At 29.2% G+C, this 25,443-nt stretch overlaps 2 protein-coding genes and 1 long non-coding RNA gene across 5 annotated transcripts in view; 1 reads left to right on the forward strand and 2 right to left on the reverse strand.

Annotated features, from left to right (window-relative positions):
- LOC107444896 (uncharacterized) overlaps positions 1-25,443 on the forward strand; it is a 60,301-nt gene that overhangs the window by 20,627 nt on the left and 14,231 nt on the right. For all 3 annotated transcript variants that reach the window (XM_087157956.1, XM_087157959.1, XM_087157957.1), the window contains 4 exons: positions 3,128-3,347; positions 5,329-5,459; positions 6,675-6,781; positions 7,513-7,615. In XM_087157956.1, the coding sequence (XP_087014082.1) occupies positions 3,128-3,347; positions 5,329-5,459; positions 6,675-6,781; positions 7,513-7,615 (561 nt within the window). The remainder of the gene's footprint in view (positions 1-3,127; positions 3,348-5,328; positions 5,460-6,674; positions 6,782-7,512; positions 7,616-25,443) is intronic.
- On the reverse strand, positions 11,245-13,367 carry LOC147815985 (uncharacterized). The gene is made up of 2 exons (XR_015431494.1): positions 13,201-13,367; positions 11,245-11,399 (listed from the first exon to the last, which is right to left on the reverse strand). It is a non-coding gene; the product is annotated as an uncharacterized LOC147815985 (long non-coding RNA).
- Positions 13,451-14,930, reverse strand: LOC122270825 (uncharacterized). Its single transcript, XM_043049755.3, has 2 exons — positions 14,402-14,930; positions 13,451-13,678 (listed from the first exon to the last, which is right to left on the reverse strand). Exons 1-2 carry the CDS (start codon positions 14,793-14,795, stop codon positions 13,467-13,469), a joined length of 606 nt encoding a protein of 201 aa, XP_042905689.1. The 5' UTR covers positions 14,796-14,930; the 3' UTR covers positions 13,451-13,466.

Consider the following 25,443-nt stretch of genomic DNA (forward strand, 5'->3'; position numbering starts at 1 on the left):
GTTTAAAAAAATTTTCTTAGTTTTTCTACATTTTAGAAAATTCTCTAAAATTGAGTAAGTTTCCTTAAAAAATTCATGTTGAGATAAAATTTTTGTGTAGATTATTGCTTGAATATTTAAATAAGTGTCACTAACACATAATAAAGCGAGCCTCATTTGTTAAATTTAGTTAATAATTTAGTTTGATGAATTAAATGCCTATTACTATTCAGAATTATGAATAAACATAATACATAACATTTCAAGATCATTTAATGTGAAATCATAACTGAAAAACATTGCAGTTTTTCTATTTTGATGACTATAAAAATCCCTAAAATATCCTATGGGTAAAATATTTAGTATATCTTGCAACAATTATCATGAAATTTATATTATTTCGTACAATCTACTAGATATTTTTCTTATCCGTGTTGGCTGCTATGAAAAAGGTACGGACCAAGACAGTTTGACAAAAAATAGACTGTCAAACTTCAGTTGGCCATTATTGCACAAAAAAGCTGTTATATACAAAAATGAGTTTCAAGTGTTTAAAAACAGCTATTTTACCACGTTTATATAAACTTGCCTTCGTGTATGTCTGTCCGGGTGGAATTTTGTAATCGATTTTAAACTAACTTCCCGACTAGCTACAAACTTCAAATTTGGCATATAGTTCAGAATTGGATGACAATGCATGAAAATGAAGAGAAAATAGACATACAAAGTAAAATAAAATTAAAATTTAAAAAACAAATTATTTTCGAGATTGTCTTTTGTTGTCGATTCCTTTATTTCAAATTAGTATTACGTGTCAGGGGAAAAGATTTTTATTGTCGGAGTATTTTTATTGGCTGAAAAATCATGTGGTAGGATTCAGTTTTTCCTCATTCATTTCCAGATTGTTTTGGTTGTCATCAGCATAAAACTAATGAAAGTCGTAAAGGTATTGTTTTACTATAAAGATTTTTGTATCCCTAATTTAAAATGAAAGTTCTATTATTTTAGTAGTGGTCTTGACTACTCTCGACTACGAAAAATAATCTAAATAAAAATATATATTTTTAAAAACCACGTTTTTTGTAGTGAAGAATAATAATTGAAAAGTAATAACTTTTAAAAAATATAAAATAAAAATTAAAAAAATTATAATTTAAAATAAAAAAATTCAAAATAAAAAATAATATTTTTAAAAACCACGTTTTTGTAGTGGAGAATAATAATTAAAAAAAAAATTGAGAAACGAAAAACGTGGGGCGCATGAAATACATAACAGTATATATACACATACATATACACATTTTCTTACTCATCCACATATACATCCACATACATATGCATATACACAAACATATTCCACATCCACATTCAGATACAATTACAATTACAGATATACCATACACATATTCTCAAGAGCACACATACACACATTATAACATTACTGTTATGTATTTCATGCGCCCCACGTTTTTCGTTTTTCAAATTTTTTTTTAATTATTATTCTCTACTACAAAAACGTGGTTTTTAAAAATATTATTTTTTATTTTGAATTTTTTTCATATTTTATTTATACTGACTAAAATAATGTTTTTTTTTTTTTTTTTTTTTTTTTTTTTTTTTTTTTTTTTGTAATTGAACCTTGTTATTTTTTTTTTACATTCAACAAGCACACTGTGAGATATATTATCCTATTAATTGCAGAAAAATTTTCTTTGCAAAATTTGGATAGTTGTGAATTTATTGTACCTTCATTGCCCATTTGTTTGCAACAAAATGTTACATTATTTTGAAAATAGTAGATGAGGCTTTGCCATTATATAGAACTTTGTGATATCACTTACATTAAAAAATTTTTAATTTTAGTTTGCTTTATAGTAGGACTGAGCAGTCAAATTGATGCATTGGGAAATATCGATTCTATGCGTTCATCGCCGATCCGATGTTTATTTTGGAAACTTTTAAAAGCATGAAAAACTTTTTTTTTTAGATGTGTACAATATTTCCTGATGTATCGTTGACATCGATGTCTACACGCGCAATGTTGAGCATTGTTCTCGATAGTACGTCAATGTCTTTAAACTCGCTCGAATGGCATTTTCCTCCGTAAGTGTGCAGTAGTAGCTGTGGCGATGATCGTCATCTTTCCCCGTCTTTTTTACATCATGACTCATTGTTTTACTGTCATGATGAATCCGAATGTGATTGAGAATCAAAGTGTTGTTGAATCTCTTTGTTATGGAAGGGTTTTCTTTTAATTGTTTGTGTGCAAGTCTTGTTGATTTTTTTTACAATCAATCCAGTTTAATGATTTTTACAATCAATCCAGTTTAATGATTTTTACCCGCTACTTTGCACGGGGTGCGTAACGCTTTAAAAAGTACTTAAAAGTGCTTATTTTAGATTTTGGTTTGTTAAAGGCCCTTAAAGGTACATTTTTCATTAGGTGTTTTTAAAAATTGCTTAATTTTCCCTTTTCCAAAATGAGATTTTTTTCTTTACCTTGTTGGTTTTCGCCACGTATTATGCAAAAACATGATTTTCTCATTGTTCTGTTCAACTTTTTCACAATTCATTCAACCACAATCTATTTTGATGTACTCTCGGTCCATAGCGTATGAAAGCGCCAATCATTTTACCTGTTTAGCAAAAAACTTGCGTGTCTGCTTGTGCGTCGACTCAGCTGAGTTCGATGAGATTATTGCACTCTCATGTGCAACTCAGCTGCATTTTTCAATTTCAGACTTCATTTCCACCCTGTTGTAGATATAAACGCCTTTAAATATTGAGAAATAATTATAAATAAAATGCAACATTGATGTAAAAGAAAATGCAACTTACTAATTTACGCAGTACTAAATGTAAAACATTAATGTACCGAAACATCATGATGCATCAGAATACCGCGATGTTAGCATCACGATACATCGTGATGCCAAAATCTCAACATCACCCAGTCCTACTTTATAGACATGGAGTTCAAAATTATGCAATGATCTGTAGAAAATTATTGTAGTATATGAAGTATTGTGGTGTACAGAATCACATTATTTAGATTTTCTACTGTATTTAAGAGTTTTTTTTTTATTTAAACTGTGTAGTTTGTAAAATAGAAAAATATACTTTCTTTTCATTATAATTTATTTTTTAGCAATCCCAAGCTAATGAAATGCTGCATGGTCTTTCATATTTTGAGCATTGCATTAAGAAAGAAACCAATCCAAACAGAACACCGAAAGAGGCATTCAACTGGGGTAACACAGATCGAGTTGCTTTAGCTCGCTGCCTTTTGAACATCTGTCGGACTGTTTACGACTTGTTTTGCAAAGAAGATCGTTTGCTTCACGTCAGCTCACCTGTTTATGTTCTTGGTGAGTATTCAATCTAGGCATTTTAAAATAATTCATCATTAAATTTTAATTAATTTTTTAATCTCATAAATTGATAAAATATTTGCTATTTTGTAGTGTTTGTCTTTAAATTTTTTAGTTTTTCATGGTTATAAGAAACATTTTATTATGAAATTTTATATTTTGGAGGTTCTTCTAAGCATTAAGTAATGAATTTTCGAAATAACTAATTATTAAATTGGAACTCAAATAGTTTTTATGTTTGATAAAATATTATCTATTTTTCTATTGTCTTTAAATTATGTAAAGTTTTTAATGTCTATTGAAATATTTCATTACAAAATTTTAGGCAAAAAAGTTAAGTACAGTAAAAATGTATTCGAAGTCTGAATTACATCAATCTAAATAGTTTAAGGAAAAATTTGGGTCTTATTTGTTTGAATTTCATAAAGGTTAGTCATGAAATTTATTGAAGGATGCATTTTTTAAGTTTAAATTTAAAATTTTTTTTTACTGGAGGTAGGAAAAAGTACAAAAAAAAAGAACACTTTTATAGCTTTTGATTTAATAATTGAATTATAATGTATTTAAATTAAGTTTTCATAAATTAAGGAGATATTTCATATTTTGAGAAGTTTTAATAATTTAGTTAATGATTTAATATCCCAATTTTTCAAAATGTTTAGAAATCCAATTTAGTTTCTACATCTAGCACTTTTATAAGACCCCAGAGTGCAGATTACTCAATAGACACCTGCTTCTTCTTATTCTTTTATAATCTTGTTCAAGCTTGTTTCTGTTCCCCATACTGGCTAAACCACTTGTATCTTATTGCAACATGCTTCTCTCTTTACTTTTTTTCTGTCATTTTGTGTTTCGACACGAAGACATTTCTTGTTTAATTGAAATTATAACAAGTCCATTTCTGTAATCTTTATCTGTGCTTTACTCAGGTTGTTTAGATTTATTCATTCATAGCAGAGAGTATACCCTATCCTTATTTAAACTACACTTTCTTTTTAAATTAATTTTGTTCCACTATTACAAATAATCATAAATTAGATAATCATAAATTAGATTAATCATAAATAAGATATGTGATGGCTATATGACTGATGTGAATCTATTAACAAACTATGTTACATTCAGTTTTTATTTTTTTTTTATTTTGTTCAAAATATTATTTTATCTATACATTCTATACTTGTGTATTATAAAATCAAAATGTTAAACCTTCACTCAGTGATTTTTGTTTTTTACCAAAGGTTTTATTTGACAAATTTTCTATATTATTCTTCATTACTTATTGAATAAAAAATTTTTTTATTTCCGATTAAATGCTGCTATGTAAAGCGAAAATATAGTCTGTAATTTCATGAGTATTTTTCTGAAAGACAGAAAAGTTGGGGAATTTATATTTCTAAAATATTGAGATTCTCATACCTCCCAATTCTCCTGTTTTTTTTACCGAGGACTCCTATATTGTATGACTATCTCCGGTTTCCCTGTATATTCTTCAATTTCTCCGTATTTGTTCAAGAAAGTAAAAAAGAAAAGAAATTTTGATGACAAAATATCCACTGATGGCTAAAAATACATTCAGATTGTGCTTATTAATCAACAGATGGTGCTATTGTCAGTACTGCAGTATATTGAGTGTTAATAGTTTAAGTAAATATAAATAATAGTTTACAAAATCTTCTTTAAATTTAGATCTATCTACAAATTTGTTACCTCACTAAATGTAAGTGCTTATATTATTGAGAATTTCTCTTTTTGACTAATATCATTATGCATGATGTAGCAAAACGTACTCATAGCCTAAAAAATGTCGCTAGTAAAATCTCCGTTATTTTATTATTTCTCCAATGTTGGCAGGTATGGAGTCATAAATGTTTAGAAAAAAAGTGTAAAGACACAGCTTCAATAATAAAAAACATATTATTTATTATATTAAAAGAATCATTACTTTATAAAGCTGTATAAAAAAATAATTCTACAGGTGACATTCATGGTAATTTTTCTGATCTTATTTGTTTTGAAAAGACGTTATGGCGTATGGGACCCATACTCACTCCTGCAAGTTTTTTATTCCTCGGTGACTATGTGGATAGAGGTCAGCACGGAGTAGAGGTTAGTTCCTTCTTTACAGCATTTTAAATGATAAATGAACTTTCTGTATTTCAGTAATATAGTTTAAGCCTATACTTCACATCCATTTAATTCAGCTGAGTTGTTAAGTTTATAAAATTGCACCCAAACATCTACCATAGGTCATGAAATTATGGAGCCTTTGTGACCCTTTTGACTTACAACTGGCTGCTGTGGAATTTTTTCTTATTATTATTTAAGTATTCAAGCAAGTACTGGAAAAAAAGGAATGAACTGGAAAAAAAGAAATTTTTATTGAAAGGGATTATTTCAAATTTTTTTCCAGTTTTCGAAACAATTTTAAAGTATGCAAAGATTAGGAGAATTTTTGATTAAACCAGGACGAACCAAGCAAAATCTATTCAGTCTACTAAATAAATCCAGTATAAATGCAGAATAAAGAAAAATCCTATATGCAGTTATGAAATAAATCTCTAAAATTTCAAATTTTATCATTTCTTTTGTTATACATTTGTAAATCACTATTTTTAAATTAATCATGATAATTTTAAATCATAATTGTCTGGGCCTTGTTTACTTCCTAGATAAGGTGCCAATCAAAAATTAGATATGATTCAAGCTTGGATTAGCAGTTTCGGCCTAGGCGGCTTAAACCACTAATAAAAACTGGAACTAATAGAATAATATCTCGCTCTGTTTGTTTCCATGGTGTCATGTCTGTTAATTTGTTTACGTTGCTTCGCGTCTGTTTCTCATCTCGCCACTTTACATGATCAGTTTGAATCTTTGCTGAGTAGAGAGGTGTATAACTTATAATCTTAAAACCTTTACCCTAATTTGTTGAAATTTTGAAAAGAAAAATGTAAAACTTATTTCTTAGTGAGTCAAATAGCAGTAACGAGTAAAAAGCTTTAACGAGGCTCGCATTACTTTTCTTAATAAATCATTTTTGTATTACTTTTATAACAATTCAATTGTTTTTTTACTTCCTGTGAAATTTCGAAATATCCTTTCAAATACATACGAATATGCTTTGCAAGTAATCAAATAAGCGCCACACCAATATATGTGACGCTGCCTGATCGGAAACTTTGCTGTCACCCGAATATGGAAGTCGCCCAGTCAACGTGTTAATATCAAAACTGTTTTTTTTTAGTTTGATGTTTGAGTATACTTTTAAAAATAATCATTAACAGTTGTTTGTTAATTTTAATATTTTTTCCCTTTCTTTTAAAGGTTGTGGCATATCTGTTTTCACAAAAAATTTTGGCTCCTGAAAAATTTTTACTGTTGAGAGGAAACCATGAGGTACGATCTGTGCAGCAAATGTTCTCATTTCATGGGTAAGAACACCTCTACATTTCATATCATTCACTTTTTTTAATTCATACAATTTTATGCTATTCCATTTTTTTCTTTCAAGAGTTTTATAATTTTAAATTCACACTAAAACATATTTTAAAATTTTTTGTTTTTCCACTTTTTTTTGCAAGAGTTTTAAAATTAGTACAAAACTAGCTAACCATTTTTAGCTTATCTGCATGTTTGATTATCTACATATGATAATTTCTTCGCATTGAAATGCTTGAATAGTATTATAAGCAAAAAAAATTACGAAAAATTACTCTGCCACTTTAATCAGAAACCACTTTGCATTCTGTTCCATATAATTTGCAATTAAAAAGTTTATTAAATTGAGCCTATATCTGAGGTTTTAATATTTTATTTTTTGTTGAAAATCTTCAAAATTATCTTTGTGTGCAATGTTCTATATAATTCTGAATTATTTGTAATAAAATTCTGTTCTTAAGTAAAATTTACTGGATTTTTCCAACAGTTTTATTAGCTACATATTGCTAAAAGTGAAAATAAAAAAAAGTATACTTACATTAGCTACAATAGTTAGATATATTCAGTTAAAAGTTTACTTATATCAGTTTTTAAAGCAGCATCGCTCTTTCAGCGCTTCTATGAACAATTTTCTGTGTCAGTTAGTTTTTTTACCCCTTTCTTTTTTTAAAATGTTTTTTTTTTAATCGTAGCATTTTGATTTCATGACTGTGTACTTTTTCAGTGAATGTTTGTCCAAATTTGGTGAAAAATGTGGCACCGAAATATGGAATGCAATTAACGAATGCTTTGATGTCATGCCTTTAGCTGCTGTTATAGATCAAAAGGTTTGTCATAGATTATGTAACTTCATTTTATCTTTGTATTAAGGTATGTTTAAGAAACTTTTTTTTTTCAGAAGAACTAATTTACTAACACTTAATCAATTTCAAGTGTGAAAAGAATATTTATGCATAGCTGCCAACTCTACTGGATTTACCAGTAGACTACTGGACTTAGCCAGTTTCTCTTGGTCTACTAATTTAATAAAAATTCTCCTAGTTTTTGCATATTTTAGAAAATTCCTTAAAGCTGAGTAAATTTCTTTAGAAAAATCCCTATGGAAATATAATTTTTACACAATTTATTTCGTGCTTGAATATTTGAATAAATATTACTAATACATAATGAGGCAAGCTTCATTTATAATAATCAGTTTAAAGCTTATTTAATTTTTTTAGTTCTAAAATTTTCTGTTTATTTTTATTCAGAATTCTCTTTTTAAACTAATAAAAAAAAAAGACTTTCAACTATCACTAGTAAATTACTTGTTTATTAGTATTCAAAATTATGAGTTAATATAGTGAAAAATATTTAAAATTTAAGTACATTTAATGTCAATTATAAATGGAAAATATCGCAGACCATTTGTAGTGTTTACTGTAATGAAATTTTTGTATTTTTATAATAAAAGTCCCTATATGTGAAATATTTTGTACAACAGTTAACAGAAAATTTATATTTTGTAAAATCTAGTGGATTTCTTCCTAGCCATGTTGGAAGCTATGTTTATGTCATAGTAATTCAGACAGTAATTAGTAATTCAGACAAAATAAATATGAAAGAAACATATACAACAATAACCTGTATATGGCTTTATTTGAATTCTCATTTAAATCAATTATCTCCACATAACTGCACTCAAGTAGAAATATAAAGTTATTCTTATATAAATCCATCGGGTATAAATTTCATCAATTCAACAAATCAATGTGTCTTTTTTTACGTCTTCATTTAAACCAACGTTTCCTCCTAATGATTGTCTCTATCGGGAATATAGAATTTATCTTCATCTAAATTCACTCTGTATAAAATAATAAATGTTGTCAATTTAGGAAATTAATATGTCTTTATCAAGTCCTCGTATGAGTCACTATATCCCCATAGTAATTGTCTCTATCAGGAATATAGAATAATCCTCATATAAATTCACTCAATATAAAATTATAAATGTCATCATTTCAGCAACTCAATATCTTTTTATCAGATCTTCCTGTAAATCAATATTTCCTAATAGTAAATGTCTCTATTAGGAATATAAAATTATTTGCATATAAGTCCATCTGATAAAAATTTCATCAATTTGACAAATCATTGTGCCTTTTTTTGGTCCTCATTTAAATCAATGTTTCCTCATAGTAATTGTGCCTATCAGGAATGTATAATTATCCTTGTATAAATTCATTCTGTATAAAATTATAAATTTCATCAATTCAGAAAATCACTATATCCTCATAGTAATTGTCTCTATCAGGAATATAGAATTATTCTTGTATAAATTCATTCCGTATAAAATTATAAATTTCGTCAATTCAGAAAATGAATTTGCCTTTTTTTAGGTCTTTGTATAAATCAATTTGTCCTCATAGTAATCCTCCTTATCAGAAATGCAGAATTATCCTCATCTAAATTCACTTAGTCTTAAATTATAGATGTCAGTAGTTCTGCCAATCAATATACCTGTGTTGGGTCGTCGTATAAATCTACTTGTAAATCCTTGTCTAAAGCCATAAATACTTCATAATCATCCATAAATCTATGCAAATTCTTTAGCGAATCAATCCATTATCCATCATATAAATCTGTAATGAATTTGTCAGTTCTACGATAAACTTCTTCTCCATATCACGGAAATTAGAGTAATTAATTATAATTTTAATGAATGCAAATATTTATATCGATGTATAGCATCTTAAAATTTAGATTTAATGGTTAACAGCTTTTAAATGCGCTGAATATAAAAGCTTAAAAGTTTATTCCAAATTATATGAAGAATCTATTCCAAAATATGTTCACACCTATTGGAATTCCAAATTATGTTGTTTTGTGAATTTTTATTCTTTTTTTTTATCTTGTTAAGAAAATTTGCACCGGAATACATATTCAGAATTTCAAACTACTAGATTCATTATCAGGGGTCTGTTCAGAGCAAATTTACTGCCATTTAGTGGTACTTTCACAAATTCAATTTCATGAAAAGTGGTAGTTTCACAACACATTTTCAAAAAATATTTAAATATTTTCTTATTATACCATATATTTTTAACCCTATTTTACCATATTTATTTTTTAATGTAATTTTTAAGTTTCACAAATTATGTCTTAATTTTCACAAAATAGGTAGGTTTCAAAAAAAAAAAAAAAAAAACTAGAAAGACCCCTGACATGCAGAATATGAGCATTTTGTTTAAAATTACCTCTATTGCAATTTCAAAGTAATCGTTATAAATCTTTATTTAATTTTTGTTTAAAATAAAGTTCTAGTACTACAAAAGCAAAAAATTAAAGTTACAATTAGTTAAGGCAAACACATAAAGGTTAAGATCCATTATTTAATGGTTTAGATTATTCAAAGATAAAATTTCAGCTAGTTTTCTGGTTTTGATACATTTTATTCTCTCAAAGTTCTAATGATAATTTATGACAGTTTTAGAAATATGTTGCAAAACTGAAATTTTGTCATACTTTTTAAAAGTGTTTCATTTAAAATATAACATGAAATCAAATTAAAAACCCAAAAAATTTTCAATTTAGTTTTTAAAAAAGAGATATGTGGTAAAATTGAATTTTAAATTGATTTAAACATTATTATATTAAGTTTTTTTTAACTTCATGAAATTTTTTTATTTATTTATAAAACTTTAAAAGTCTTTGTGAAATCAATTCTATATTGAACTATTTTTAACATAAATACACATTTTTAGTAAAACAATATAATGTGATATTTTCTAAAGATATGTACAATTATCATCCATTACATAGAAATTTTTCCCGGAGGTAATGTTTGTTTTATATGGTAAAAATTTGGTTCTTTTTTTGTTTCCAAGTAGTAATATAGTATTCATTGCTTGATATGAAAAATGTACTGTAGTTTTACTATCCTTTTAAAATTAATATTAAAGGTAGAAAAAAAGAAAGAATTTGATATTTTATTAACATATTATTTATGTTTCATTGCATATATATTGTACTTATTTGTATTATAACAGTAAATTAAATTTAGAACTAATCAAACTACAATTGAAAATCTCATTTTACCTTAGTTCATCCAAATCATCCAATGAGCTGAATATCCCGTGAATGATCGTATTTGGTATGTCGATATTTGGCTTGTCAATATTTAGGATATCAATAGACAAATGTTAATAGTTGAGCTGTCAACATTTAGGCTGTCAATAAACTGGTTGTCAATATTTGAGTTGTCAATTTTCGAGATGTCAATTTTTGAGATGTCAATTTTCAAGATGTCATTTTTCATGGTGTCAATATTCAGGATGTCAATATTCGTGATATCAATTTTTGAGAGGTCAATTTTTTTAGATGTCTTTATTCAAGTTGTCATTATTCAAGATGTCAATATTCAAGATGTCAATTTTCGAGATGTCAATATTCGGAATGTCAATATTCGAGATGTCAATTTTTGAGATGTCATTATTCCAGATGTCAATATTTGGGGTGTCAATTTTCGAGATGTCAATATTCGAGGGGTCAATATTCGTGATGTCAATTTTGGGGTTGTCAATAATCCATTATCAGTTTGTCAGTTCATTGATGAACTTCTTCAAAATATCACTGAAATTAATTAATTCGTAATTAATTTTTGTTTCAATGAACACAAAAATTTCCATCAATGTAAAGAATATTAATATTTAAAATTAAGATTTAATGATATTCATTAAATGAATACCTTAGTTTTTTTTTTTTTTTTTTTTTTTTTTTTTTTTTTTTTTTGTTATTATATGAAGAATATATTCCAAAACATAATAATTTTTAATTAGATTATTTTTTGCTTAAAAAATTTGCGCAGGAATACGTAATGAGAATTTTAAAATACTAGGTTCAATATATAAAATTATTTGGCATACATTTTGCTGAAAATAATCAATATTGCAATTCTGAATATCATACTTTCTAAAGATTTTTTTTACAAAATAATTGTCATAAAGCTTTATTAAATTTTTGTTTAAAATATTTACCAGTACTACATAAACAAAAAATTGAAGTTACTATTAATTAAGGCAAACGTATGAAGATTAAGATTCCTATGAGCTTGAAGTAAGCATTATTTTTTATTTGATTTAGGTTATTCAAATGTAAGACATGTAATAGTTTTCTGATTTTGATGCACTTTATTCTCTTTAAATTCTAATAATAATATTCAAAATTTTTCAAAATATGATGCAGAAAATTTTATGATACTATAATTTTTAAAGGCGTTTCTTATAAATTATAAAATAAACTGCACCCAGTAATATTCTGTTTCGGTAATAAAAAAAAAAGATATGGAGTAAAATGAATTTTTTTTTATTATAAGGAAAAAATATTTAAGTTTATTTTACTGTATCTGTAATAAATTTTTCTTCTGTGAAATTGAAAATACAGTGTGTTATTTTACTGTTTTAAAATATTCAAGATTGTGATAGAAACTATTCTGTAAAATTTGACTGAAGCAGAAATATCTTGAAACTATTATTTTATTCTGTTAAAATAGATTTCAATTAGATTTAAATCTTTAAACCTGCTTTTACAAAACTTTAAATTTTACAGATACATATTGCTTAATATTAACTCCTTTAAAAAAACACATATTTTTAGAGTCTTTAAGTAGTGAAACTAAAAAGGTATGCGCATTAAGGGTCAAAGAATAATATCTAAATTAATAGTTAAGAATAATTTTAAATTAAGAATATTCATATTTAATATCGTTGTATTTTTTTATATATTAGTTGAATAATATTTAAATCAAGAAAAGTTAGTATTAGGTCAAGTCAATCATTATAAAACTACTTGTATTAAACTTAAAAACAATTACATGTTTGAATAGAGCATCAGGATGTCGAATGATTTTATATCCATTTCCTTAAACTGTTTGTCCCAACATTTTTAATTGAATTTAAAATTTATATTTTAAGTTTTTTTTTAAAACTTAAGAAACGTTTTTTTTTTTAATATTTCTACTAATTTTTAACATAAATACACAATTTTTGTGCAACAATGTCTTATGGTTACTTAGAATTTTTTTAAGAAGCAATTTTTGTTTTGTTTAGCATTGTAAAAACGTGTGAATTCATTTTTGAGTTAATTATTTTTTTAGACATTAGAAATGATAGACATTACTTGATTTAAAAAGTTAACTGTATTTTTAAAATCCTTTTTAAATTAATATTAAAATTAAAATTTTTTGATACATTTACAAATATTAACATCATTCAATATTATATATTGCAAAAGTAAAAAAAAAGAAAAAAAATTGATACTTTATGAATATTAGCAAATTATTTATGTTTCATTGCATATATATTGTACTTATTTGTATTATAACAGCAAATAAAATTTAGAACTAAATGAAATACAATTGAAAATATCACTTTACCTAAGTTCATCATCCAAATCATGTAATGAGCTGAATATTCCATTGTTTTCATTCATGGTAGAAATGTTTTTACATTCTTTTGTGTAGTCAATATTCTGACTGTCAATATTCGGGAGTTCAATCTTCAGGCTGTCAATGTTAGTTCTGTCAATATTTGGGGAGTCCATTATGTCAAAAGTTGAGCTGTCAATATTCAGGCTTTCAGTAATCGGGTTGTCAATATTCGGGGTGTCACTACTCAAATCTTAGTTCTTTGTGTCATCATGTTAATTAAAAAGGGCCAAGATACGTTCATATTCCTCTTCGACCCATTCTGTGTACTTTAAGTACTCCTCATCATCGTATATTTTAGACTCACTGTCCTCAGTTTGAGGCTCATCAGTAGAACTTCTCAGCTTTTCGCCTAACAGCACATTTCTTTTTTCTACCAATGAAACTTCTTCATTTTCCTCATTGGACTTTTTAGGTTTCTTCTTATCTGTAAAATAAAGAAACTGGGTTATGAATAAATTTTTTTAAATTTAAATATCATTGTTATTGTTGCTTATCCTCATAGATCTGACATTAGTCAGATCAACTCCAAAAAGTTGTTGACCGCCAGAAAGTCGATGGGATCGGAAGTTAAGTCCGCCCTGGACAGTCCGACACAATCAAGTATATGTTTCGGTGAGGTTGGATGGATGCAGCATTTCTTACAAGTTGGGTAGATTTTTGTGCCACATTCGAATGTTAGACATTTTAGGTGACCAGTTAGGAATCTGGCCAAGTCAGTCTGGGAGCTTCAATCACAATTGATTCCCAGAAGGGTACCAGGAGATGTTTCCGTATACCATTGGTGTGTAGGTGGAGTTTGCCAGATTGATTTTTGTCTATATTTTTCATTGGAGTAAAGTTCCTGATAAGTAAGTGATGACCCGGTGGATATAAATATCGTTATTTCTTTCAATAATAAAAAAGTTTGGCTTTAAGTCTATTTGAAACAACTTAATATTGAAAGAGATAAAATTATGATTCGTATACAAATATGTAATACATAATTCTTATATTAATTTTTTTTCCTAACAGTTTTGGAGAAAAAATTTATGTCTAACAAGTATTATTCAATATTTGTTTTAAATAATAGTATTACCTCGTTTTATTAGTCTATTTTTAGATTTCAAACATGAAACAAGTATTCGTATCTTTTCTTTTTAATACTTACCCTTTCGGGTTCTCCTCTTATTTATCCAGTTTTGAAAGGCAGTCAACATATCAGGATGGTTCACTTTTTTATTCCCTTTTTTCTGTTGAAGGAGTGTCGGAACATGGAACCAACTCTTTCTTTTTTTAGAATCAATTTTGGAAGATGATCCAACGATCGGCTCATTTTTGTCAGATGTTTTGACTTTCTTGTCACCTTTTTTTCTGCATGCAAAGCCCAATCGACTAAACCAATTCTTTTTCGGTTTCTTCTCAATTTTCTCAAAAGTTGAGGCATCTAGGGTATTTTCCACTTTTGTACGGCCGAAGAGGTTGTTTAAAAGAGCTGATTCATCCATGTCTAGGTGACGTTTTCGAGTTTTTCTTTTTTTCTCCGGTGATTTGGCTCTTTTCATCTCTTCGATCCATGCACTCCCTTTGTCTAAAAAAAACAGAAATTCTTGTTTAAGATTATTTATGCAGTTGTGGCAACAATTACGATTTATTCATAATTATATTGCGATTTTGTCGTTAAGATTATGGTTGAGTAATATAAATTAGGTTTCTTGATAATTTTCTTAACTATTGGTTAAAAATTAATTTTTATTATTAATTATTATTTAATTTAGCATTTATTGTTTTCCCATATCTATTGTTCGCAAAGAATGCTTCCATGAGAACCAATAGATTATGGTTCTACTGTATTAAATTTTTTTACTGTGACTCAGAAAGTTTGCGAGCTATTTTTGTGAATTTTTTGTAAGGTGCAACTCAATAAAAAAATTCGAATGCCAAGTACTTTTTTTAAAAAATAGATTCAAAATGTGCCCTGGTAAGGTTACTCCTCAATACTGGATTACTTGTTAAATAAGATAATTGAACATTATAGTGCATATAATAACTACAGTACATACAGTGATGCTTTCAATTATGCGTTCTACCAGATCCGTTACAAGTGCAAGAAGCTATTGTTCTTGCAAAGCAGTCGCGGGGTCAGAAGAGGATGATTGAGAGCAGATGCACGTCTTCCTAAAGCAACCCAAACATCCTTGATAGGATTGAAGTCCTGTGATCGTGCTGGCTACTCCACATGCTGAATTGTTTGTTGCTGAAGATAATCATCAACGATGCGTTACCGTCCTGTTAGTTAATCCTTACGTATTGCACCAGCATAAGAGTTCACACAAACATCAAGGATGTCATCTCTATTCTCGTGAGCATAGAGATGACAAGCAGGTCTGCACGCGTCCACCTAAAGTGATACCACCCCACACACGGAGACACTGCCTCATTGGTATACATCTTTTTTACAGATGTTTGATGGATGATATCTGGTTCCAGGTTCTGTTTAAATCACAGAACGTTTTGGAAGCTAAACCTGGACTCGTCTGTGAAAATAACAGTCATCTAATGGATATGTTGCTGCACCTATCACAAGTATTACCTTCTATGGCGTGACGAGAGTGGTACGCAAGTGTCTGTTCGCCTATTGAGCATATATCGCTCGTTAAGCTTTCTACGTACAGTAGACGTTGGGAAGATCTGAGTTGACTCGGAGTTGCGGTTCTATTCCTTCGTGCTCATAACAAAAAATATCGGTCATCGATGTTCTTCGCAGCATTTGGCAGTCCTTGGCTGAGCCTTCTGAATGCCGAACCTTTAGTTAGAAATTGTTGCCAAAGTCCATGAGCCACAGACTCACATTTAGATATCTGACATTGTCCTGCCTCTAGTCTTCCAGTAGATCTCCATCGCAGTTCTTCGGACAAATGACGCCTGGAGGGCATTGTTTAAAATTGGCTATCTCGAATTTCTAATTTCGGAAACACAGAAATTCGTAGCCTTGCGATCAAACATACAATTTTATTCTCATTGCAGATGAAGTCCTACCATTGCAGCGCCACTAATTTACGTATTGCAGTTTTACTTGATAATTCTTATTTGGCAAGATGTTCAAATTTCATTGGGATTGACTCATTTCGGGGAGAGTTATCGCTATTTTTTGTAATTTTCCCTTAATTTATGATAACTAGTGTATATATCAGTGAGAACATGTTCTGTGAAAAGAGTTTCAAAAACCTATAGTCATATTAGTTTGCACTATAAAAATGAATTACCTGACACATATAATGGATAAGAAAAAAGAACTGAAAACTTATTTCATATTAGTTGTAAAATGTTTATCGAAAAGCAAGCAGTTTACACCAGTGTTTCCCAAACTTATGGCTGCCCTTTCTAACTTTTTCGTAACACTGTGTACCACTAATAAAAAAAAAATGAATGTATTTTTTATTATAAAAAAATTGTTCGAAAGTTAAAAATCACAACTGGCTGTTGACACTACTAACTGTTAACTCTGCAAAAAATAGCCAATAGAAAAATACGTAATCGTAAATTTTCATGGCAAACTTTGTTTTTAAATAAAATTTTGTGAAATTTTCGTTTGTTAGAAGATATTTTGCATAAGAACGCGTACCCCCGCTAAACTGTTCCCGTACCCCTGGGGGTAAGCGTACCACACTTTGGGAAACACTGGTTTACACTATAAAAATAAATTACCTGGTACATGTAATGGATAAGAAAAAAGAGCTGAAAGCCTATTTCTAATTATTTGTAAAAGGTTTGTCGAAATCCAAGTACTGCTTGCTTATCATTGTTAAGAGAGATTAGGAATTTAATAAAATATACATAATAATATTATCTATACTTACATTCTGGGGGTCGTGGCCTTGGGTGCTTCATTCTCTCCAACTTCCAGTGGTGTATCAAAGTTTTTTTGTACAATTCGCTCATTTTATCAAATGAAATCTTAAAACATTAAACGTCAGACGTTAACATTCAAAGGGAATGTAATAATTGAAAAAGTTGCCTTTTAAAACCTTAGGATGTCATTGTTAACAGTTTCACTAAAAAAAAAAAACTTTTAACCATTATTGCAACAATGCTTCATTGTATCAGTCATTAAACTTACGTATTGTTATAATTCGCATGCATTATTTAAAATAAAAAAAGATTATTCTAATTTAATTTTAAAAATTTCTTTGTTGGGGGGGGGGGAGATGATGACTACTAAATGAGTAATAAATGAAAATCATGCACGAAACCAAAAGACGCGAATCGTCTTAATTAATAAAGTTGAAATAGTTTGTTATTAGTTTTTAATTGTTATTTGTTGCCCATAACGATGGTTTTATGTTATTTAGACTAACAAAAAGATACGTTTTTCGAAATTTTTCCCATCGAACTAAAGATTAATTTTATTTGGCATAGTGCTGTTCGAGACCAGTTCATGATAGTCAAAATTTACCACAATCGTGCAATTTTCTCCTGCACGTATCCCTTTAGGGGGTCGTTAAAAATTTTTTTTCTCTCCCTACTACCTACTGTAGGTCTCTTGTTACATATATTTGAATATTTGAGCACTAAATACCGTCCTATCATCTTAGTACATGTCACCAAAATGAATTGAATATCATTGGCGTTAATATGGCAAGGTGATTTTTTACGGTTCTTCAGCGAGTTTTTATCTTTCCCGCATTAATTTTGCTTATTGACGATCGAAATGGGCTGCAGGTGACGTAGAGCTCTACCTATGGCAACACTTCGCATGCTTTGGATAGTCATTGAAGAAGGAAGTGCGTTAGTTTCTCTCTTGATTTTCACATAGATTTAAATCTTTTAAGTTTGAAAACTATATGGAATTGAAAACTACATTTAACATAGTTCTAAAGAAAAGCATCACGGAATTTTAAAAAATATTTTTATTAAATAAAAAGGAAAAATATTGAGAAAAGGGAAAATATCGTAGTGCATTCCTATACAACTGAAAAGAGGAGAAGGGCCAAAGGCATGAAACCGGTCTCTCCCCAGATGGCGTATTCGAGCGTTGCGATCGCTAATTAGTAGGGGAGAGTGGGGTCAATTCTAACAGGGTACGATTGTAACAGAGCAAAAATTTCGAGTGTCGGGTTCTATATTTGGTTCCTAGGTGGCGCACAAGGTGTATTTAATAAATCTACATGTACACCCCTACTGGCAACCATTTTTATGTACTTTTGAAAAAGTTACATCACAGCAGATATTTTCACGCTACATAAGTACTTTTTTTGGTATTAGAATATTATATTGTAACAAAGTAATTTTGTTTAAACAAATAAAAATTATTAACCGAATATGTAAGTGGACACCTTAGTTAACATTTCCAAAAAAAAAGATTAGTTTTGTTAATTAACTAGCATTGTTTTTAATAAATGAAGCTGAAATGGCGTCTTGGGGACGATTGTAACAATAAGTAATGGGACGATTGTAACAGCTGAAAATAAATAATCTTATGTTTACAAACCATTACTTAACTCTTTAAGAACCACCAATAGTTTCCTATATCATTTATATTATGTTGCATGTGCATTATTTTATTTGTCACCTTTCACAGCATAAATTAAAATTTTTAACCCCTTAAAGTTAAAAGTTTAACCCTTTAGGTCTCTGCTCATTATTATTTTCACTCCTAAAATATCACTACTATTTTGATCAATAAAAAAATATATCACAACTATGATAATATGTATAATTAACTATGTTTTAGTTGAATTTATGAACTGTTACAATTGACCCCGTAAGTGGGGACAATTGTAACAAGTGCACGACTGTCAAAAATTGTTAATAACTAATATAATAACATTTAAAATAAGGTATTTATTTTTTTTCTAATAGAGGATAGTCTACTTTACTCGTCTGTCAATTAATATTAATAATATATTGGATTTTTTGTTAGTTAAAAATAATTAAGTAAAAAATGTTACAATTGACCCCACTCTCCCCTACGTAATTTTTTTTCCCATTTCAGTTTCTGATTATTATTGGACATTGAATTATTTAGTATTATAGAAACGAGTTTTAAAACACTATTTATAAAATAAACGTGGAGTTTATTTTTTAAACATAACTTTAGTAATGCTCATCCTGTGACATAGCCGTCACATGCCATCCACGTTGATCACTGATTTTACCTGACATAACCAATAAAAAATAATTAAATGTGGGGGGAAAGACTACACTTTTTATTAAATAGAGCTGTAAGCGTTAAAAAATGTAATTTTATACAGTTTAATTTAACAAATGCTAATGCTAAACAATGGAGAAAATTCCATTTTTCAATCGTCTTTCCTGAACGATGTGATGGATGACTTACAACGAATTTTTTTTACCCATTTGCAAAATGCGTCTTGGTTTGGATTTGATGGCGTCCACACACTTTTCCAACTGTGTTCAAGAGTAACAGTGCGCATGCGTCGTCATTGCATGCGCTCCTATGGCGACCGCTGCTGTTTTTCTTTTTATTTTCACTAGCCGGCATTTTTAATGAATTTACATCATAATAATTTCAAGTACACTTTTATATTCTTTTTATTATTAACGTATAATGACTGGCTTGACGGTGATTTTAATGTAAATATAAATGCCGAAAAAGGAAAATTATTTTGTGACGTCTTGAAACACGTACATAGGCAGGATTTGAAAATCAATCCGACGACAAACATCAATGGAGACAGTTTTTGAAACCCATGATTTGAAATGTTGTAGCGTTTAACGGAGTCAATTAAGAAAGAAAAAGCATTTCACAAATGGGTAACCAGTGATCGTAGTAAGGCGATCAAAATTTTTTTTAAATTTTTTTTATTTTTTATTAATTGTTATTTATTTATTTAATTTTTTTTTTTTTTTTGGATCGGGAGTTAAAATTGCCACTGGTGAATTTCAGGACATTAACACAAATGGTTCTGGTGTTACAAGAGAGTCACACAAATTCTTCCTTTTATTGTTATAGATAATATAAAAAAATAAAATAAGTAAATAAAAACGATGTTTTTCAAGTGACCTAAAATCTGGTGTAAATACTCCTTCAACATCGTGTGCCCCAAGTGAAACAGAAACTTTAGTGGCCGAGGTAACATTGTCTTCTTATCTGGTCAAAAGGAATGTGCTTGATGCTGAAATTCTCTGGAGTCTGAAGTGCATCACTAGTAATTATTCATATAACTCCTGTGAAGGGATTAGTAAATTGTTCTCCAAAATGTTTGCTGATAGCTGTATAGCGAGACAATTTTCTTGTAGTGCCACAAAGTGAGCCTATTTGGGCTCCTTTGGATTGGCACTATACTTCAAAGGGATTCTTATAAATGAGCTGAAGAATGTTGATTGCTACACTGTACTCTTTGATGAGACGTTAAATCACAATCTAAGCAGATGGACATTATGGTAAGGAATTGATAATAAAGTTTGCACTAAGTATCTTACCTCCCAATTTATGGGTCATGGAACTGCAGAAAATAATTTGTCCTCTTTTTACAAATGCATGGATGATGGTTAAAAGCTCTCTAAAATACTTCAATTATCCATGGATGGACCCTATGTCAATTTGAAATTCCATGAGAAGCTTCAGTGTGAATTAAAAGAGAAATATTCCCACCAGGTCATATTCATTGGCAGTTGTGGACTACACACAACGAATAATGTTAAACATGGTGAAAATGGGATATGTTCCTTCTAATTTTCATTTTCAGAAAGAATTGTTGCTGCATAACATTTAGAGAAGGTTGTGTAAATTATGGATGAATTAAATTTATAATTTCAGAAACGATGTTTAATAGAGGAGAGGAGGGGGTTATGGAATAGTCATGGAATATGGAATACCTAAGATTTAGCTCTGTCTTTCATGCAGCCTTCACATGGAAATACACAGGATTAAAGGATTTCACCATTAACACCTCATTACCATTAGTTATAGATTGTGCTGAAAATGGTTTTGTGAATTAATATGTAAAACCAGTAGGGTTGTTTTTAAAAAAATATAAATGGTAGTCCATAATACATGTACTCTCTTCTCTCTATATAGGAAAAGCATTTAAGGTATTATATTTGAAATTAATTATTGCCACAACAAGCATTGTTGCTTCTAGTAAAATAGAAGATAATAATTTTTAAAATTGGTCTTAGATTAAGGTCCTTGAAAATTTTGTTGAGGTCCTTGAAAAGTCCTGGAAAGTCCTTGAATTTCAATCTCATCATAGAGTAGGAACCCTGAAATAAAATCAAAGAGCAACTACAAATAACTTTCCCGTTAGGAAGAGAAAGAGATATGTAGTAAAATTAAATTTTAAATTGATTTGAACATTTTTATTTTTAAGTTTATTTTTAACTTCATGAAATTTTAAAAAAAAATTGTCTTTGGATTTATAAAACTTTAAAAGGCTTTGGGAAATCAATTCTATATTGAACTATTTTTAACACAAATACACATTTTTAGTATAGCAATATAATGGGATATTTTCTAAAGACGTGTATAATTATCCTCCATTACATAGTAATTTTTCATGGACGTAATGTTTGTTTTAACATTGTAAAAATGTGTACTTTTTCATTTTCAAGTAGAAAAATAATATTAATTGTTTGATTTGAAAAATGCACTGTAGTTTTACCATCCTTTTAAAGTCAATATTAAAGGTAGAAAAAAAAAGAATTTGATACTTTACAAATATTAATATATTATTTATGTTTTATTGCATTAATATTGTTCTTAACTGTATTATAACAGTAAATAAGATTTAGAACTAATCAAACTGCAATTGAAAACCTCATTTTACCTCAGTTCATCCAAATCATCTAATGAGTTGAATATCCCATTCTTTTCACTCATGGTTGAAATGCTTTCTCATTCTTTTGTGTAGTCACTCTTCAGGCTGTCAATATTTGGCATGTCGATATTCGGTATGTCTATATTTAGGACATCAATAATCAAGATGTCAATAGTTGAGCTGTCGACATTTAGGCTGTCAATATTCGAGATGTCTATATTCAGGCTGTCAATATTCAAGATGTCAATATTCGGGATGTCAGTATTCCGTGTGTCGATCTTTGGGCTGTCAATATTTATGATGTCAATAATGAAGATTTTAATAGTTGAGCAGTCCACATTTAGGCTGTGAATAAACTGGTTGTCAATAGTTGGGCTGTCAATTTTCGAGATGTCATTGATTAAGATGTCGTTATTCAAGGTGTCAATGTTCAGGATGTCAATATTCTAGATGTCATTATTCGAGATGTCATTATTCGAGATGTCATTATTCAAGATGTCAATATTCGGGCTGTCAATATTTGGACTGTCTATATCAGAGGTCGCCAAAGTGGTCTATATAGACCCCCAGGGGTCTATATAACATAGGCAGGGGTCGATCTGAACCAGGGGGTCGAATGGGGGTTGATCCGATTCGGAAAGGTCGATTGTGGGTCGAAGAAAAAACAGTTCTTAATACTCAAATCACACATACCTAATGGAGTATGTAAAATTTGTGAATTTTTTATAATTGATTTAATATCAGTTTCTTTATAGAACATAAATTAATGAACGTATATTTATTCGGATGAAACAAGTATTAACGTACCAGCACGCAGTGGCACGAACTCTGCAATTCTGGTTTATAAGTCATATGCATATGTGCGCTTGTCCAAATGTCACGTGTGACAAGTATTGACGTTACAAAAAATCACCAGGCACACCCATGTCATTGATTAAGAAGCAATAAATCTGTAGTTACTTTACTTATTATTTCTACTTATTTATAATTACTTACTATTTAATAAATATTAAGGTATTTAAATTTCAAAATTAATATATTTTTCATAAAACTATTGTTACACAATGTAGGGGAAAGTGGGGTCAATTGTAATAGGGTACGATTGTAACAGAGCAAAAATTTCGAGTGTAGGGTTCTAGATTTGGTTCCTAGGTGGTGCACAAGGTGTATTTAATAAATCTACATGTACACCCCTGCTGGCAACCGTTTATATGTTCTTTTGAAAGAGTTACATCACAAAAGATATTTTCACGCTACGTAAGTCCTTTTTTTGGTATTAGAATATTATATTGTAACAAAGTAATTTTGTTTAAACAAATAAAAATTATTTACCGAATATGTAAGTGGACACCTTAATTAACATTTCAAAAAAAAAGATATTAGTTTTATTAATTAACTAGCTTTGTTTTTAACAAATGAAGCTGAAATGGCGCCTTGGGGACGATTGTAACAATAAGTAAAGGGACGATTGTAACAGCTGAAAATAAATAATCTTATGTTTACAAACCATTACTTAACTCTTTAAGAACCACCAATAGTTTCCTATATCATTTATATTATGTTGCATGCATATGCATTATTTTATTTGTCTCCTTTCGCAGCATAAATTAAAATTCTTAACCCCTTGAAGTTAAAAGTTTAACCCTTTAGGTCTCTGCTCATTATTATTTTTACTCCTAAAATATCACTACTATTTTGTTCAATAAAAAATATATCACAACTATGATAATATGTATAATTAACTATATTTTAGTTGAATTTATGAACTGTTACAATTGACCCCGTAAGTGGGGACAATTGTAACAAGTGCTCGACTGTCAAAAATTGTTAATAACTAATATAATAACATTTAAAATAAGGTATTTTTTTTTCTAGTAGGGGATAGTCTACTTTACTCGTCTGTCAATTAATATTAATAATGTATTGGATTTTTTGTTAGTTAAAAATAGTTAAGTAAAAAATTTTACAATTGACCCCACTCTCCCCTACTATTACTTTAATAAATGTTTAAAACCATAAAATAAAAGTACAAACACAGTATCCAATAGAGTTTTATTTTAATTGACAGAAAATAACCTCTATGGGGGTCGATGACGAAAGAAGATTGTCGACCCGGGGTCTATATTCTAGCTGTCACTACTCGAGGCTTTGTTGTTTGTGTTATCCTCTTTATTGAAAAGGGCCAAGATACGCTCGTATTCTTCTTCAGCCCATTCTGTGTACGTTAAGTACTCTTCGTCGTCATAGATTTTAATTTCACTCTCCTCGATTTGAGGTTCTTCGGTAGATCTTCTTGGCTTTTCGCCCAACAACACATTTCTTTTTTCCACCAATAAAACTTCTCCATTTTCCTGATTGGATTTCGTCTTATCTACAAAATAAAATAAAAAATGGGGTAAGAATACATTTTTTAAAATTTAAATATCATTATTTCTAAAAAAAAAAACTAAACTCAGTGGCGCGACTGCCCATAGAGGGCCAAGGCTTACTGTGCCCATCTCAGTTTTCTTGACCTTTGGGCTCTGGGGTGCAGGAGCAGATGTTCCGATATGGTGGTCAGCCGAACGCGAAACCCCCAGTGTTTAGTTCCCAAGCATGCTGCTTGGTACTCATTTATCGACCCACTGAAGGGATGAAAGGCTGAGTCAACCTTGCCCGGCCCGAGGTTTGAACCCAGGACCTGTGACACGGGAGCGCGAAGCACTACCACTCAGCCACCGGGCGTCATATCTTTATTTCATTCAATTAAAAAAAGTTTGGCTTTAAGTCCATTTGCAATAACTTAATATTGAAAAAGACAAAATTATGATTTGTATACATTTATTCTTTTATTACATTTTTTTCAAACATTTTTGGAGAAAAAATTTATGTCTAACAAGTATTATTCAATATTTGTTTTAACTAATAGTATTACCTCGTTTTATTAGTCTATTACTATTTTTGGATTTTAAACATCAAATAAATATAAATTTTTTTATTAATACTTACCCTTTCGGAATCGCTTTTTATTTATCCAATTTTGAAAAACAGTGAACAAATCAGGTAGGTGGTTCACTTTTTTATTCCCTTTTTTCTGTTTATGGAGTCTTGGAGCATGGAACCAACTCTTTCTCTTTTTAGAATCAATTTTAAATGATGATCCATCGATTGGTTCATCTTTGTCTGATGTTTTGACTTTCTTTTCATCTTTTTTCCTTGATGCAAAGATCATTCGACTGAACCAATTCTTTTTTTTAGGTTCTTTCTCATTTTCCTCAAAAGTTGAGGTTTTTTGGGTGTTTTGCACTTTTGTGCAGCCTAAGGGGCTAGTTATAAGAATGGATTCATCCATGTCCAGATCACGTTTTCGAGTTTTTCTTTTTTGCTCGAGTGATTTGGTTTTTTTCATCTCTTCGATCCATGCACTCCCTTTGTCTGAAAAACAGAAATT

The sequence above is a fragment of the Parasteatoda tepidariorum genome, chromosome 2, assembly GCF_982258835.1.
Source record: "Parasteatoda tepidariorum strain Cologne lab strain chromosome 2, Ptep-v5.0, whole genome shotgun sequence".
In the NCBI taxonomy this organism is placed as follows: domain Eukaryota; kingdom Metazoa; phylum Arthropoda; class Arachnida; order Araneae; family Theridiidae; genus Parasteatoda; species Parasteatoda tepidariorum.